We start from the raw sequence: 19,567 nt of genomic DNA, 5'->3' as shown, positions 1-19,567 counted from the left end.
ACATCAAATTTTCGTTTTTGGGTGAACTATCCCTTTAATGTGTCTTTTCTTCTCCACCTGTTTTTGTCTGACCCTGCTGACCCAGTGAGCATTTCACCGTCCAATGGTCATGCCTTGACTGCAATGTCTTGCATGCTTCTCATGGGCATTTAATACATTTTGACTTTTCAGTCCGAGTTAAATCTCTTTTTTTAGCTCATTTCATCTGTAAAAGAAAACGTACCTAATAATTCTGCACACCTGAATATAAGGTGTTCTTCATGAACAATTATATATCACTTATAAATGATTAAATACAAAATTAATATGCCTACACTCCAAAAAATGCTGGGTTAAAAATAACCCAAGTTGGGTTGAAAATGGACTAACCCAGCAATTGGGTTGTTTTAGGCAAACATTTAACCCAACTGCTGAGTTAAAACAACCCAATCGCTGGGTTAGTCCATTTTCAACCCAACTTGGGTTATTTTTAACCCAGCAATTTTTAGAGTGTAGTAGTTATTAAGATTAATGTGGTTTGGAATTGGTAAAATGTACCTAGAAATATGGTGAATATGAATATGATCAGAAAATAAACGTGCCTAATAATTCTGCACACAGTGTACAGTAAAAACAGTAATGCTGTGAAATAAGATTATAATTTAATATAACTGTTTTCTATGTGAATATATTGTAACGTGTAATTTATTCCTGTGATGAAAGCTGAATTTTCAGCATCATTACTCCAGTCTTCAGTGTCATGATCCTTCACAAATCATTCTGATATGATTTGATTATCAATGTTCAAAACAGTTGTGCTGCTTAATATTTATATGGACATTTTTATATATTTTTTCACGATTGTTTGATTAATAGAAAGCTCAAAAGAAAATTGTGACTTTAGATCAAATTAACGCACCCTTGCTGAATAAAAGTATTAATTTATTTTAAAAAATCTCACTTGGAACGGAAGTGGGTTTTTTTTTAGCCTTTAAAAATACTTCAATTATTTGGGTTTGCTATTTTTGTCAATTATACGTTACTTTTGGAACTATTTATTCAGGAACATTCGGAATAAACAGCTTTTCAGAACTTTACTATCAAGAGTTCCTGCTATAATATTAATACTAATTTACGCATAGTATAAATTACAACACACACACATTATTTGCAAGTGTGCATGCACACGGTTTAAACGCCTTCACTCTCCCGGTAGGCTCCGTGACGCGTCGGATCCCCGTGAATGCACCGGATCGCACAGCGTCACGTGTCTCGGGTGGACACCGGAGGAGCGCTAAGTTCCCGACGTTCCAGATGGGAAGAGCGGGAATGCTTTCACAGCCAGAGCGACTGAAGGACATTACCTGAGACCGATGCTATTTCCACACGCGCGCTTCACGGCAGACGCACGCGGCGCTGCAGGATGCACGCATGCAGGAATTTAACGTTCCCAGTGTTGTTGCAATGCGGCGGGGAGGAATCTGATGAGAGCAGGCATCTGGGACAGTGAAGGCTGGGATTCTGCGCTGCTGTATCTGGATCCAGACCTCTGATCGCGCTCTCTCCGGTTGCGCATTACCCGCAGCGCGGTGCGATCCGTCCATCAGATCTCGCCGAAGCCCCCGACGATGACCAGCGCGGATCCGGAGCAGCATCAGGACCGCACCATGACGACGGTCTCCAAGAAATCCATCATCGCCAAGATGTTCAAAGTGCGCAAGAGGAGGGAGATGCTGTCGGCGCAGGTGTGTTTGGTCTGCAGTGTTCTGTTCGTGGCGTGGGGCATGTCGACCATCCTGACCAGGACAGGTGAGTCCGAGCGGAACCGGGGTCTGGGTGTCAATCAAAGCCCGTGTAGTGTGGGCTAAAGGAGAGAGGGTCAATCATCCACACATATCGCCTCAGTGCCATTCATACATGGGAAAATAAGAAGTGTCAGAAGAGCTTTTGATTGACAGTTTAACCCAAAATTCTTAAAACATCACAACCAGTAACAGGTTCCCTTTTTAATGTTCATTCTAAACCAAACTATTCTTGCAATTCTATATTTACCTTTGTTATAAACACATTCCTTTTTATTTATTGTTTTTCTGTCATAAATTAGTGCCATAATAACCTCCAAGAAATAACAATAAAACGCATATCAAAATGTTTTCTAAATTGATTTGATCCCATTATTGCCAGATTATGTTAGAAATTCAATTTGCATGACATTATACAGAAAAATATGAAATGTGCATCATTGTGTAGACAAACATGTTTCTCAGTTCTGTGAGATTTATTACTGCCGTTATCCCGCCTGCATCATAAATATATGATTTGTGTGATGCACCTGTTCTCATCTGGTCGCCACACTAGGGCTGTGTCTAAAACCTAGTGAGCTGCCCATCTAGACTGCATTGGTGCCCATAATACGTGTAGGTATTCAGATCACTAGGTTTTAAATGTGTGTGTGTGTGTGTGTGTGTGTGTGTGTTGGTGGCGATGCTCTGTCTCATATGCCGCAGTGTGTGGAGACGGTATGTTTGGTCCGTTATGCGCGCTTGGTTATAGATTTTTAATGCACTATGATCTGTCTTTTATGGCCAGAGATGCGTGTCAAGTGTGCAGTCTGGTTCTTTTGGGGCAAATGAAAGTCACATTAACTCTGATGTCTTAAAACATTGCGATGTGAACTGAGAATAACAAAGCAAATGATGCTTATATCCGTTATGCATCTTGCACATGTGGAATAGGACATGCTCATCTTTCTGTAGTGGGTAATGTTGCAGTTTTTTGAGCATGAAAAAGCTCAAAGCACAAAGTCCCTCCAGCGGGAGTTCTTCTCTATATCAGTGTCAGTGTTTCTAAACTCCCTGAAAGTTTTCATCCGGGAACCAACACGTCACAATATTCCAAAGTCCCCCTGTTGTCAATCGTTTTATCCCTATCACCACAATGACATATTTCAATGTTTTTTCCTTAATTTTGTTTTCATGCCTTAAAATAGCTTGAATGTAACTCTACATCCTTGACTCATATAGTATACATGGTACACTCTAAAAAAAAATAAGGTTCTATATGCCACCAAAAATGGTTCTTGGCTCGTAATCATAGGGGAACCTTTTTTAGTGCTATATAGCACCATTTTTTGTGTTTCAGTGGTTCTTCAGCGGTTCTTCAGAGGTGCTATATAGCACCTTAGTCAAAGAACCGGTGAAGAACCACTGAAGAACCGCTGAAGAACCTCTGAAGAACCACTGAAGCACCAAAATTGGTGCTATATAGCACTAAAAAAGGTTCCCCTATGATTACGAGCCAAGAACCATTTTTGGTGCCATATAGAACCTTTTTTTTTAGAGTGTACTATGAAAATGCAAATTAGCCCCGCCTCCACTCACTCATCACCAATGTTGCCTTGATTTGGTTACAAGGTTTGTGACGTCAGAAACACCACGATTTCAAACCGCGTCTTTGGTTCACTGCAGTTTTAAGGAGTTGACTGAAGAATTTGCACATGGTTTGTCTTAAAGGGGCACTTCACCGCTGGAAAGATGAATGTGTATTTAAACTAAGTAATTTATGTAGTAGAAATGTGAAATTATTTTAGAAGTTGGTGCGTTCTAGACTGACAAAAACGCCAGAAAATGTATTTTTGGCTCATGTGGATGAAAGGCAACAACTCCCAGAAAGCACTTGCTTCGCTGCCCTACGAGGCCACGGCTACTGGTTATCACTTGCCCACCACCCCCACCGTCGTGTTCATTTTTATAGTAATAAAATCATTTAGTTCAGTTAGAGAAAAGCCACTACAATTAAAAACTGAACGTGTCTGCTCAATACAGTGTGAGCTGAACGAGAGTCGCAGCACAAACACAGCCGGAGTCAGATCTCATTCATCAGAGAGTGAGGAGCTGACAGACCAGATGATCGCAGAAGATTTGGTTTCAAGGTGAAATGGGCCAATTTAAGGGAGTTTGTTATTGTAGCGTTTTGTTGTTGTGTTTTCATGAACCCACAATTCAAACAACCCGCCCCCCGAATTGGCGCTAATTCTAAACCGGCCGCCCGGCATTCATTCATGGCCACACAGTCATTCACATCCGTGTCCAAGTCTGGCGCGTTTTAAGTTCATGCCTACACTCTAAAAAAAAAGGTTCTATACGGCACCAAAAATGGTTCTTGGCTTGTATTCATAGGGGAACCTTTTTTAGTGCTATATAGCACCAATTTTGGTGCTTCAGTGGTTCAACAGCGGTTCTTCAGAGGTGCTATATAGCACCTTAGTCAAAGAACCGGTGAAGAACCTCTGAAGAACCGCTGAAGAACCTCTGAAGAACCGCTGAAGAACCGCTGAAGCACCAAAATTGGTGCTATATAGCACTAAAAAAGGTTCCCCTATGATTACAAGCCAAGAACCATTTTTTTAGAGTGGGAAGCTTAACTTTCATAGGAATACATTGAGAACACTCGCATTGCTCCGACCGCTCCGTTATCAATGCCCGAGCAGCCGTGCTCATTTTACATTCTGTGAGTGAGATCCCACCCCTATGGGCAGGTTGAAAACATGCGGAACTAGCTCTACTACTGGCTGTAGTCTCTAGCCTCTGGCCAAAAAAGCCTCAGATGACATAAAATGACGATATTTGCGTCATCGGAGGCTTTTTTCCAGACATAAAATACATAAATCTCTCATCTCAGGGGGATATGAGGGGGGGAAGCACGATCATCCGAATATACTACTTGGTTTCTACTGATACAAAGCTTATCGCTGAAGGAACCCTTCAAAGCATATTAAACCTAGGGTTGTGCCAATAGACGATATCATAGTTCATCGTGATGCCACGCCCCCCGTTGCGAGTCTTGCGAGTGCGACTGTGCGACACACCGATCCTTGTCTCTTCTATAGTTAACCTAGAAAACTTTGCAGGGATTGCTCTGTAAATTAAACTGAGGATATAACTAATGCATATATGCTATTTTAAATACTGTAATCTACGCCAGAGACAGAGATATCATCGTCCGTCGTGATGTTTTACTGTAAACATCGTCAACTGCCAATTTAGAGGACATCGCCCAACCCTAATTAAAACCACCACATAGACACATAAACAACGTGAAAAACTTTGGATTTGAATAATTCCCACCTAAGGCATAAGCAGAATAAAGGGGCGGAGCCTGGTTGAGTTAGTTAGTAGTGTGTTGAAACCATAGACTGTAAAAAAATATGGACGTAGTGTCCGTGACGTCACCCATAGGATTCTGATTTTTGAAGCGTAAGGTAGGGACGAGCTGGCCGTCGCCATCTTGGCAGCGTGTCATCGCGCGTCACTCCTGGATAACAGAAAATGGGCAAAGAGGTGGAGAACCCCTCCATCGCTGAAGTGACGTGATGACTAACAGACAGCAGATAAATGGCTGTCCACCTGTCACTCGAAGTGGCCACGCCCTTAATTATGCAGAACTTTAAGGCTTTATATAATGTAAACCAATGAGTTATAAAAAAATTCACCCCCCTCACAGTCGTCATGAAGGGCAAAATTAGCCGTATAGACCAAAACCACAATTTGTACCAGACTCTAAATATGTGTTCTTCTGCTGTAAAGTTGGGCATTTTAACATGAGCTCAATGAGATTCTGCTTCTTCTGGAGCAGAGGTGGACAAAGTACACAACTCCATTACTCGAGTGAAAGTAAAAGTACTACTGGTCAAATATTACTCTGTTACAAGTGAAAGTTGTTAAAAACAATTTTTACTAAAGTAAAAGTACAGAAGTACTTGCTTTTAAAAGTACTTAAGTATCAAAAGTACATTTCCTTTTTTATGTCAATGCATTATTTTATTATTGTTGTATCAATGCACGCTATGCCATGGTGGTTTAAGCCAGTCAGTGATGCTCCATCCGACATGCTAGCATATGACCACCTTGAACTAATTTAAATACTTAAAAGTTACAAAGCTTTTTACAAAGCTGCTGTCACTTTAAGGCAGAATGCACAAATCCTACACACTGATACACATCCGATATTCCCCCAACTGTTTACGTTCACTTAAGACATAATCAACTTTGTTTACATGAATACTTTCCAAAATGAACATTGACATTTTGTGTGTATTGGTCTGTTTAAGTGCGAAAAAAGGCTAAAGAAAGCTCTATTCAGTGCTCGTGCTCTGGCATCTCAGAGACACAAAAACCAGACTGAACTGAGCTCTTTCATCAGGCTTTTTCAGATTCATGCCTACGTCTATGCTTCTCTTTCTCCAAGACATTTACATTTTTCACACAAAAAAAAAAACTTTTAAAGAAGAAAAAAAATCATCCACTGACTTGCAAAGCTGCTACAGAAATGACTTTTGACTTTGAGGACGTTGATAGAAATGTAGTGGAGTAAAAAGTACGATATTTGTCTTTCAAATGTAGTGAAGTTAAAGTAAAAGTTTCCCTAAAAAATAATACTTCAGTAAAGTACAGATACTCAAAAAGTGTACTTAAGTACAGTACTCAAGTAAATGTACTTAGTTACTGTCCACCTCTGTTCTGGAGTCTGTCTCTAGTGGACAGTCGATGAATTGCAGTTTAAGTCACTTCCTTATTGGCTCAAGAGAAACTGCGGGATGTTGCCGCTTGGTTGAAACTCAAGGTTATGGTAAGGGGCGGGACACTTCCCAAACACGCTTGAGCGCTTGACCAATCACAACACACTGCTCCAGCCGACCAATCAGAGCACATTGTGCTTTTCAGAAGGAGGGGCTTCATAGAGACAGGAACAGCATGTAGGGCACCAAGTGTGGAGGGGGGGGCACCACAAGAAAATTCTCTCAGCACCTTTTTAATATTTCTGTCCAGTTTGTATTTTTATAACACAGAAATTTTACAGAACAAATGATTTTGAACAATTTTCTCCCCAAAAAGTTACCATTTGTTTATTAAGAAGTGACTGGTTACACATCTCTGTTAGGACAGCAGTTTGAGGATCAGAATGTTTAATTTTAATTAAGAAAATCAATTAATCAGTTGCTGTTTATAAATAATTTGATTGCTTGCTAACTTGTTTGCCTCTGTGATGTGAAGTGTCACATGGTGAATGGCGTCACACAGCGTGTACTGGGCTGGTCTTGTGTTATTGCTTCACAGACAGTGTTCAGATTTCATGCAAGATTTATTAATCCGAGTCTTTTATAGCAGCCTTCCCAATCTGGTTATAAATCATTAAAATTGTCCAAATTTGCATGCAGAATTCACTGCCATGGTGGGTTGTTTTTGGTCGGTTGCTGCTTACTGGTCCAAAACCCTCAAATCTATAGATGTGACTCGGATTCCTCCAGATTTTGTCTGCATGTCTATCATCTACCAAGTGAAAAGTCTGATCTCTTAGACAAGCACACACAAGCCGCTCGATCAGAGGTATCACTCAAACCCAAATGTAATGCTCAAATTAAATGTAAGCCTTCTGCATCAAACACAAAGACGTTAATTACAATAAAAACAAGAAGCTTAAAAGATTATTCTGCACTGATACCGTTCAAACAATAGTAAATCTGTTTCTCACAGCACGATGTTTGCCGTCAGAAACATGAATGTCTGCTTGTGACAATGTGTTTGAATGCGTGTGTGAACGTCAGACTCTCAGTGCGTTCATAAGGGTTCAGGATCGAAAGATCAGAGACAGAGGGAATATATGCAACCCTCCCTTTTGAATCAGGCAAATCAAAAGCAATACTGTCACTCTTATTTCTCCCTATTTTCCATATTTTGGCCCTATTTTAACGATCTAAAGCGCACGGCGCAGGTGCTCTTAGGGCGTGTCCGAATCCACTTTTTCTAGTTAAACGACGGGAAAACCGGTTGCCGTGCCAGGCGCATGGTCTAAAAATATTGTCCCTAGTCTCTTAATGAGTCATGGGTGTGTTTTAGGCGTAACGTGCAATAAACCAATCAGAGTCTCATCTCCCATTCCCTTTAAAAGCCAGTTGCGCTCACACCATGGCGGATTCACTATTTACATGGAGGAATATAGACACTCTCAACCTGACGAGTCAGTTTAAATACATGCGTGCATTGCCATGATTGGTTAAATAAGTAGCCACTTTCATTCGTCACGACTCCTAATTCTGATACATGCAATGACTATCCATTATGACATGTAGGCATTTTTATATTTATGAACACCATAATAATATTTTACATTGTAATCCTTTTATTTTTAATATTTAAAAATGTGTGTGACCTGACCGCGGGTGCGCTTTGGTTAACTATTTATTTTGGGTTTATTTATGAGACATATTCAAGAGCAATGCAAGTGATTGCTCCGGAACCTTCATTTCACGATTATTTTCTGCTATAGCCTATTTCCTTCTTATTTATTAAATCCGGGCGATTGGCTGATGAAACATTAATTAAAATGAAAACAAAATTAACTTTAAAGAAAGCCTTTCTACGAAACAAAACTTAATGAAGTGGTCAAAATCATTTCTGACCCACTCGCATCTTTGCACTTTTCATAATCAATATAGCCTAGATGAAATTTAAAAATAACGTTAGAATATTTAATAGGGCTGGGAAAATTAACGCGTTAACGCATGCAATTATTTTTCAGCTTAACACATTAAAAATATTTAACGCAAATAACGCAGCGTCCGTTTTTATATCCATTTTTGCTTAGCGTTACATGATCACACTCCTATTCATGTAAATGCTTCCAAGCGCGACAAGACACAAGAGAACGCGCTGTATGTCAATGTCCTGTGTGTGTGTGTGTGTGTGTGTCAGTGTCCTGTCTGTGTGGCTGCGTCTCATGTCAGCTAATCGAGGGACACTCGGACACACACACACACACACACTTGACGCACAGACAGACTAGCGTCAGTCTCCTGCTCACATCGAGTTCTCTTTTGCTCTTGAACAAACATTAACAACAAAAACAGAGGATTTTGAGTATTATCATATTAGGAGTCTTAAATTAGTTAAATAACGTCTTAAATGAACTTAAAGAGTTGTGAGGAAATGATATGCGCGGGACAGCGCGTCAGATCCGCGTCATGTTCGTCAGCAGCTGATCTTAAAGTGACAGGAGCACTGATGACGCCTGTCATTAATGTTCATCAAAGAACAACGGGAACAGAGAAAATTTTAGCTTTAATGATGATTAATCTATATTTCATTTATTATTTATGCAGTTAAGAAAGGTTTGATAACTATTACATTTCTGTATATGTCTAACAGGGAAGGCCATGGGTAAATATAACATTTATTATAATGGGTTTATCTAAAGATTGTTTTAAGTTCACTTAAATTAAAAGTTATTTTTTTTAAAGCCCAATAAATGTTGAAATTGGGAGCTTTCAGTTAAACTGTAATGTAACATCATTAATGTTTCAACGTTGTTTTACCGGTGAGTGTTCATGAGTGGATCTGCATAGAGCGAATTATTGAGCTGAGCGTCACACCGCTCCGTTTCGCTCATTACAGGCTCGTTATCGTCAGAACGGCCACGTATTAAAAAATGGTCGGGTTTAAATCGGGCTCGGAATTACAGTTAATGCGTCGGGCCGGGCTCGGACACAACGTGCACAGGCTCGGGTGGGGTCGGGCTTGATTTTTTGGGCCCGATCGAAGCTCTACTGCGCATCCCTGTGTGTGTAATAAGCAGAGTGTACGCATGTGGTGCACTGTCTATAGGCTCATATTACTAACACACCCTTTAAATAACACAAAAAATACTGCGCTATTGACTTTAGAGCAGGTTTGTGTTGGTCAATGTCGTTTTCAGTTCCTCAAAATAGCAACACACCAAAAATGCTCCTGAACACACCTGGTTTTCAGACCAGACGCCCATGGGTGAACAGACGCGGCAGTGCATTTGCTACCTAAACAATGTGGAGCTGGATGTGAAAATTGCGTCGGGCTGAAACTAAAAACACTTGCCTGGCGTCGCATTGTGCCAGGTGTATGATAGGGGGCACTTTATGTTATTTTTTCCCATCAAAACATTTTTTTTTACTTAAACTTGACGACTTCAGTTTCATCTCACTGTACAATATTCCCAAATAATGTCTTTGATCCGGAAATAATTGGAGACGATACTAATTTGCGGGAAAGTGAAAATCGCTTCCTTTTATTTGCATGCTTGTTCTGAGCTGTTCCAGAGCTCTGAAATTGAGTTCTTTTGAGAAATGGCTTTGGCCTAGAGCTAGTCAGGTAGTCTGTAAGTGTCTTATCAGTGTTTCAGGACAGTCGTTTGGGCTGAGTTTAGGCCGGTTTACTTTAATTGACACCTTGTGATTGAACCAAATACCTGCTGTGGAGCAAATGCTGCCGGCGCCGCTCAGTCATTCAGAAAAGAAAATGATTCATTCACGTTAAAGTAGAGCACATTAAAGAAACAAGTCGCCTGCTTTATTGCTTTATGCCTGAAAAATGAACATTCAGTGGGCGGGATCATGCAGGATTCTGTGCTGTCACTCAAACACACCGATTCAGAGATTCAGCTGCTCTATAGGCCTGTAAAGTAGTTTGAGTGTTGAATTAATCAGTGTTTTATTCTATTCTGATGGTGGTAGAAATCATATTTAATATTTAAATGTATTTATGGTAAGTATTTAAAATAATATGAAGGTTAATACATGTAAAAGTATTGATAAGTTGGTGACTAGATGATTACATACTATTTTCATATTTAATTCAATGTGTTACTTTGTGAAATTTACATCATTTGTAAGTGAAAATTGTTTCTACACCAATTTTCTTCAGTGTATTCTTCAGTAATATTATTGATTTAACTGCACTGATGCTAGATGAGAATAAAATATGAACTGAACTGAGCAGAATAATGATGTTAACTTTGCAACATCGATACTGTTATTGAATTAACACTGACCGGACTTAATGACTCTGTCTACTGTAGAGAAATGAACTCGTTTCATACTTGAGCTGAATAATGACATTTTGTCTTCTGTAAAGCTGCTTTACAGCTGGAATTTAATTTGTTTCATAACTGATGAATTTGACAGCATTATTTTCCTGTTTGTTAATGTGAAGCTGCTTTGAAACACTGTATGAAACGCAACTTAATACTTACATTTTTATTTAAATTAATATGACTAAAATATTTACAATAATAAAATGCAATACATGTACAAAATATTCATTTTAAGATATTAATTTAAAATAATTATTACCACATTAAAAATATCTGATTGTTCAGTTCCTAGACTAGTTTTTCATACCATAATCAAACATATAAAAAACTAAAATTGTAAAGTTTCTAACTACTTATTTTGAGAGTTACAGTAAGTTGAGCAATTTAAAGGGATAGTTCACCCAAAAATGGCCTATCATTTATCATGCTGTTCCAAATGTATCTTACTTTCCTCATTATCTAGTGATTTGATCACTGTTTTGTTTTTCTAGGTCACGGAATGATTGTGGAGGAGTCGCATATGGAATCACATGACCACTGGGGGCGGCGGCTGATGTCATTAACACCTGATAATGCGACGGAGGAGAAAAACTGCACGGAGCCAGGTGAGGTGACTTCACCAGAGCTGTCTGTCTCTGAACAAATGCCTTCGGAGAGCAGATCGCATTCTTTGCATCTCTTGCAAAAACATCCGCAGCAGACAAATGATCTGGGCGTGAAGGTTTGGCTGGCGGTAAAAATACTTCAGCACAATAGAGTGGAGTGGGTTCCTGGTTCCGGAAATAAAAACTCCATAGGGAAGGATGACTTATAAACCTTTAAAGAGCCTACTGTGAGTTTTGAGGTTGTCATTCAATGGTTTATGCTTTAGTTGAAGACATCTATTTGCATTATTTCAGCTTATTTTTTTAAAGAAGTGTGTTTAACAGTGGAATTCATGATGAAACACTACATTACCCATGATGCTGAATAAAAAAATTCCACCAATTGGAGAGTTGCAGCGAGCAAATCGCGCCAAAATAGCTTGCAAGGAATGTTCACTCAGATAAAGCACTGCAAATGGTGTTTGCGCCTCTCAATGCTTTTATTTGTAAAATTTAAACCCTAACGCTCAAAAATACTTTATTGGTTTGAGTAGGACAAACTTAAATTAAACAAATGAGTTAACTGTTATGAGTATTTAGAACTTTCTTTTTGTTTTGAGGTCACAAAACTGACACATTTCAAGAAAACGGAACTGTTTCTTTGTTTTGAGTTGTATGAACTCATTTCCTTTAATATAAACTTGGCTGGGATTTTTTATATCCTAGCATGCTTTGCCCACGGTACTCGAAAGGGAGAGTAAATGCTAAAATGAAGTGTTTTTGTGCAAGGGAGATTTAGTAGCGATTAATGAGTACAGCAACTTAAAACATGTAACTTACATGCTCTCAAACCAAGCCGTATGCGCCACCATGACGGTAACTCTCCAAAAACCCACGTTTACAGAAACTCTTCTAGCATAACAAAAGCTAATTTAGAAGAGTTTCTGTAAACGTGGGTTTTTGGAGAGTTACCATCACAGGTAAGTTACATGTTTTAAGTTGCTGTACTCATTCAGAATCAGTTAACATTGTAAACATGTTAGCAAATTAGCAAGTTGGCATTTTCTGAATTAGTTTGTCAAGCTAGCAAAACATTTCTTAACTAAATCTCATTCAACTTTTTTAAGTTCTGACAACTTCTTAGGGTTTACAGTGAAGTAAATAACACAATAATTTGATTCGCAAGAACTCAAAATAAAAAAGTTTTTGCTATCAAATGTTAATTAATGTTAATTGCTATCAAAACATATGAGCTAGCTAACTCAGTACTTCAATCTAGGAGCAATTAACGTGCATGAGTACTACAAACTCAAAACTTGATCGTTTTGCTTACTTAGAATTGGACAACTGATTACCTCAAATATTTTGAGTTAGCCTAACTTATTCAGGTTTACATTTTGCAGTAAACCTGCCATATTCGGAGTGTCTATTTACACTAAGTGCAAACATCCCGCCTTGTTGGCAGAGGCTATTTACACTAACTCCGCCCACTGACATCTGATTGGGCTAGGCAAAATTATTGGAGATGCTGATTTGTCAACAGCAGCAATAGTGTATGGGTGAGGTGTGTGGCAGAACGTTTTGACGCGAATCGATGCAAGTTCAAATCCGCCTTTTGCCTAACTCGCTTTTCCCTTCACATATCAGATTGGAAAGGCATTTATTTTCAATAAAAATGAAGAAAATATTCGAAAAGTGGAAATGAAGTGTCTAATTTGTGCTTAATAATTAAGTGTTTATCGGTTAGGGGTATAGGTGTAGGGAGTAGTGTTGCCAAAAATATCGATATTTCAATATGTATCGATACTGAAATTTCTGAAACGATACCAATACTCCTTTCTACAGTATCGATACACAGATACCAGCTGCGCTTTCTTGCTCTCCTCTCCGACCGACAGCGAGTTGACACGCATCCGCCTCCTCTCATTCACTCCGGTTAAATAGTGTCGTGTGACGGATCTGAATTTTTCGCGGGATTGCACATAATTCTACTCATTCCCGCAGATTCCGCGCTCACGTCTGAAGCGCACACACATTCAATATAAAGCCGCCTCTGACATACGAGTGCAAAAATGAGCTCCTTTTCCCAGCTTATTAATTGTCAAATACACGCAAAAATAATGTCACAATGCCCATCTTGGTGAGAATTCATGTAAACACAGTCGTAAACAGATCAGGAAGAATGTGTGATAGAAACAGTGTTTTGGATCCATGCATGCGTCAAGTCTTAAAGGGACAGGTCTTTTTTTTTATTCAGTTTCTTACCTGAATACTGTTAGACCTACCTAAAAAAATAAAGCAGTCTATTTAATTTGTATTTTTATTCTATTGTATTTATTTGTGCTATTGTTAGTAATTTGTTTATTGGTTCTTTACTGTTTACTTGCCTTTTTAAATTCAATTTACCATTTGAAATCAAGCTTTCTTGTGTTGTGTGTAAGCTATTGCAACAAAATTACCATTTACCACAAAAATACATTGAGTTAGAAAATATTTGTGAAATAATTGTAATGGTAATTAATCAACGTTTATATATGAAAAAAAAACTTAAGCCCTATCATATAAAGTGATCTCTTCAGAAGAATTTTTTATTGCCTAGACTTTCAATTGATGGACAAAAAAAAGAAATACTATTAAAAATATCTATTTGACAGCATGTGCACCGTTTTTTCCCTGTGGTATCGAAAATGGTATTGAATATCGATACTTTTCCAGGTATCGTATCGAAGTTAGAAATTACAGTATCGTGACAACACTAGTAGCGAGGACTTAATTGTCCCAATAAGGCGGCATCCATTTAATAATTTTAATAAATATATGCTATTATTGCATATACCATTTAATATACAACAACACTGAGGTGCAAATAGTATCTGCCACTATTTATAAGTACAAATAGCATCTAACTACTTTAACACTAAGAAAATACTGCTATTTTTACATAGTGTAAATCGCAGCTATCGCTAAGAAAATATGCAATTTTCACTTCATGGGATTGTTGTTCTTTTCCTCATTAAAGCTGTTGAGTACATGATAGTCTTGTAACTTTTTTTGCTTCAAATCAAAGTTTGTAGTGTTGTGATTCACCTTGTAGTTGGTTGCTTTGGTTCATGACTTATAATGTTTTTTTAAAAATGGGAAAAATACTTCTGGAACCAAAGTCACGGAAAAAGCGGGTGAACGCTAATGCATGATAAAGGGACTTTTTAAAATGATTCAGTGATTCACCTACAATTCGTTTCCAACAATGGCTGTCATTTTACAACAACCTCAGTGTCTTCAGATTGTTCTGTACCCGATTTTCCACCCTTTGTATAGATCATAAGTGTGTTCAGATGATTGTGGTGTCATGTACTGATGTGCCGTGGCTGTTAGACTGAGCTTTTAGGATTATATTTAGGTTCTTTGAGATGCCACTAATGACCCAACCCGGAATGATCATCTGTTTTTGGTTAATCAGCACATGGAAAACTTCACAGAAGTGCGTTAAAGTAAGAGCTTTGACGAGATTTTAACTCCATGTCAGGCTGTTTTTGTAACTCCAGTGAGATTTAAGGTTTAATGTGACTTTGCTTTTCACTTGTGGAAGTTTTAATCAGCTTTGGTCTGGAGAGAAAGGCCCGCGTTTAGCTGACACCCGGTTTCTTCGGAGTGCACTCTGTCCCGGACTTACGGCTGTTATTCCGACTGCGGTTGTTCTCATTAAATTCTTTCGAACCCAAATTAAAAATCTAATTTTAGCCGTGGATGTTCTGTTTGTTCAGCTTCATAAATTTGAAGTCAGGCAATATTTACAAGGGAATCTGCACTGAGTTTGATGTTGCTCGTCTTTATGGCTGTGGTGGAACTTAATTTTAAGCATATTCAAGGACATCTGAAGTCATTTTACCTGTGTTAGTAGCAGTTTACATGAGACATTCTTTCTGATTCAAACATTCAATTTAGCTCAAACATAAAAGCGTATAAGACAGTGGCTGTTGCATGTGACACAGCAATGTTTTGCTCCTCACAACTTATTCTAACAACTGAGTTTGGCATTAGTATGTTGTTAAGATAATAACATGATCCTTAATAATCATAAAAATGCAACTAGCACTCTTAAAAATAAAGGTTCCAAAAGGGGTTTTCACAGTGATGCCATAGAAGAACCATTTTTTGGTTCGACAAAGAACTTTTCAGCATTCAGCTCTTGAAGGTAGGGTAGGCAATTTCGGAAAGGCTAGCAATAGCAAGCTAGCTTTAAAAGCATGAGATCCCACCCTCCCTTCAGAGCGTCTACAAAGCCACGCCTCCTCCAAAACACATGAACGCTCACAGCCAGAGCAGAGTCTGCAAAGCGTCACGAGAGACGAGACGAGAGACGGCGTTACATTACCTCATGTCTCAAAGCACATAATATTACAATAATAATGAATGTAAACAACTTACAGAGCATAAATTAAATATAATATAATATTGCATTTAAGCAAATACATATGTTGACAGGCAGGTAGTACATTGTATCGAATGCATTGATTGGACTCAAATTTTTATGGTCCTGAGACTTCCACAGAAAGTATGTGCACGTTTTAATATTTAGATCACTTCTATTGACTTGCCACTGAATAAAACATATTGTATATGAACTCTTCCTGTCCTGTACACTGTAAAAAATTCAACTTATGTTTTGTATGACAAATTCAGCTTTTAAAGTTTATTCAACTATTTAACATGAAAAAAGTTGAGAAAACTCAAAAATGTTCTGCAGCTGGTTGCCTTAAACTTTTAAGTTTTCTCAATTTTTTTTTTTTTTTTACAGTGTACACACCGATCAGGCATAACATTATAGGTCTGACTAATAGGTCAAGTTCCTCCTCACCAAACTCGCTCATCCATGTCTTTATGGGCCGACGCTTTGTGCACTGGTGCGCAGTCATGATGGAACAGGAAGGGGCCGTCCCTAAACTGTTCCCACAAAGTTGGGAGCATGAAATTATCCAAAATGTCTTGGTATGCTGAAGCATTAAGAGTTCCTTTCACAGTAACTAAGAGGCCAAGCCCAACCCCTGAAAAACAACCCCACACCATAATCCCCCCTCCACCAAACTTTACACTTGGCACAATACAGTCAGGCAAGTACCGTTCTCCTGGAAACCGCCAAATCCAGACTCATCCATGGGATTGCCAGACAGAGAAGCGTGATTGGTCACTCCAGAGAACATGTCTCCACTGCTCTAGAGTCCAGTGGCGGCGTGCTTTACCCCACTGCATCCATTGGTGGATTGGCGACTTCTGCGCACTGTGACCCTCATCATGCGCTGACTCTGCTCTGTGATTTTACGTGGCCTACCACTTCATGGCTGAGTTACTGTTGTTCCCAATTGCTTCCACTTTGTTATAAAACCAGTAACAGTCGACCGTGGTATATTTAGTAGTGAGGAAATTTCCCGAATGGACTTTTAAGCACAGGTTTCAACCGATCACGGTCCCACGCTTGAGTTCACTGAGCTCCTGAGAGTGGCCCATTCTTTCACAAATGTTAGTAGAAGTGTCCGCATGCCTAGTGCTTGATTTATACACCTGTGTCCATGAAGTGATTGAACACCTGAATTCAGTGATTTGGAGGAGTGTCCTAATACTTTAAGCAATATAGTGTAGCAACTAGATTCTATTTACACTATGTAAAAATAGCTGTATTTTCTTTGCAATAAGTGCAAAGAATATACTTATAAATAGTGGCAGATACTATTTGAACCTCAGTGTTGTTGTACATCAAACAGTATGCAATATTAACATGGAGTATAAATGATTATATTTTTTTATAATATAATATTATAATTATTAAATGGATGCCGCCTTATTGGGACAATAAAGTCCTCCCTACACCAACAAATAACCAGGAGAAGCTGCCATCAAATAACTCAGGATTTTCCTTTCAGTCGACATCACTCTGAAATAAAAACGCTTCTCTGTGAAACTCCAATGATGTCTGCAGCTCTCGGTTTGTCTTTCTCACCTCTTCCTTTTGCCACAAAGTTTTCAATCTGAGTTTCAGCGTGCCAGTCGACAAGATTACAAACTGGAAATCTTGTAATCTCTGAAGATTACACTTTAGCATTTCCTTCTCTTCTTCAGCATGTTGTGCAAACGGCGATGGCATCCTGTTTTATCTCTTCTTCACCTTCTTCATGGCCTCATTTTCTTCTTTTATGTCATCCATGACAATTCAGCTTTTAATTAGAGTTTTTTTTTGCCCATGCATGTGTTGTTGCTAAGCTGGTCTGAGTATTTCAGAAACTGCTGATCTACTGAGATTTTCACGCACAACCATCTCTGGGGTTTACAGAGAATGGCCTGAAAAAGAGAAAATATCAAGAGAGCGGCAGTTCTGAGGTAGAAAATGCATTGATGCCAGAGGTCAGAGGAGAAGGACCTGGGCTGGGTTTCCCGATAACATTGTCTCTTAGCGCACTAAAGAGACTTCAACTAAAATATACAATTTTTAGGCTTGTTCCCTGAACTATACCTTAGGAGGTTGTTTGAGGAGAACCTTCTGAAGTGTGATGTGAAGTGGCCGCGGGTCTGAATCGGTTTATATCAATGGCTCAAGAATCGATTATTCACTCTATGCAGGGGCTGTTTCACTGTGTTATGTAAGAAAAATGTGTTCTTTATAAAAGAAGCACTCATGAGATCTTATAAATATAATCCAAATTGCAAACTAAATCCAACCCTGGATATTTTATATAATTTTGAAATGACAACCTCTCATGCCCAAACGTATAATGCATCAACCCGCTACACTAACTGGAAGTGTGCCTTCACTGGCCTTTGAAAGGCTCATTTATATTATCATAACACATTTGCCATAGTGTCTTCATTTACTCCACAACCTGAGTATTGTTGCTGAGAGTATGTCCATCCCTTTATGACCAGTGGACACATCGTCTGATGGCTGATTCCCGCAGGATAACACTCCAAGTCACAAAACTCAATGACAGTGAGTTCACTCAACTCAAATGTCAATGCAACAAAGAATTAAAGGGTTAGTTCACCCAAAAATGAAAATTCTGTCATTAATTACTCACCCTCATGTCGTTCGACACCCGTAAGACCTCCGTTCATATTCGGAACACAAATGAAGATATTTTAGTTGAAAGCTGATGGCTGAGAAAGGCTTCAGATAGGCCTCCATTGGCATTCAGTACATTAATACTCCCAAGACCCAGAAAAGGCACTTAAAACGTTGTTACAAAGTCCATCTCACCACAGTGACTCTACAATAATTTTACGATGCGACGACAATAGTTTTTGTGCGCAAAAAAAATCAAAATAACACCTTTAACCAACTTGTTATTGTCTTCCGTGTGTGCCTCCACGACGCATGCGCGAGAATATGACGCAGATCCGGCGTTCAGGAATCCATGAAATGCACACTTAAGCCCCATTTTGAGAACTACGCCGAGACCTAAAGCACGATCAATGTAGAATTCAACAGCTTAGACATGCGCGTCTTCCTCTGCTTGTAAACAAATCGCTTCTGGGTCATGTGTCCGAACGCCGGATCTGCGTCATATTCTCGCGCATGCGTCGTGGAGGCACACACGGAAGACAAGAACAAGTTGGATAAAGGTGTTATTTTTATTTCTTTTTTTGCGCACAAAAACTATTGTCGTCGCATCGTAAAATTATTGTAGAGTCACTGTGGTGAGATGGACTTTGTAACAACGTTTTAAGTGCCTTTTATGGGTGAATGGGAGTATTAATGTACTGAATGCCAATGGAGGCCTATCTGAAGCCTTTCTCAGCCATCAGCTTTCAACAAAAATATCTTTATTTGTGTTCCGAATATGAACGGAGGTCTTACGGGTGTCGAACGACATGAGGGTGAGTAATTAATGACAGAATTTTCATTTTTGGGTGAACTAACCCTTTAAGGCAGTTCTGAAGGCAAACGGGGTTCAACCTGATACTAGCAAGTGTACCTAATAAAGTGGACGGAGAGTGTATATACACCGTTCAGGCATAACATTATGACCTAATATTGTGTTGGTCTCCCTTTTGCTGCCAAAACAGCCCTGACCCGTCGAGGACCACTAGACCACTGAAGGTGTGCTGTGGTATCT

At 39.0% G+C, this 19,567-nt stretch overlaps 1 protein-coding gene across 1 annotated transcript in view; it reads left to right on the top strand.

The window, feature by feature from the left end:
* The first annotated feature begins 1,244 nt into the window (after positions 1–1,244).
* Positions 1,245–19,567, top strand: part of slc24a4b (solute carrier family 24 member 4b) — a 60,257-nt gene continuing 41,934 nt past the window's right edge. The window contains exons 1-2 of the mRNA XM_079831690.1: positions 1,245–1,788; positions 11,370–11,483. Coding sequence (XP_079687816.1) covers positions 1,608–1,788; positions 11,370–11,483 — 295 coding nt within the window. The 5' untranslated portion in view covers positions 1,245–1,607. The remainder of the gene's footprint in view (positions 1,789–11,369; positions 11,484–19,567) is intronic.

Source organism: Gobio gobio, assembly GCF_949357685.1.
Source record: "Gobio gobio genome assembly, chromosome: 12".
In the NCBI taxonomy this organism is placed as follows: domain Eukaryota; kingdom Metazoa; phylum Chordata; class Actinopteri; order Cypriniformes; family Gobionidae; genus Gobio; species Gobio gobio.
Note: the sequence above shows the minus strand (reverse complement) of the source record. Positions and strands in the feature narration are given on the sequence as shown.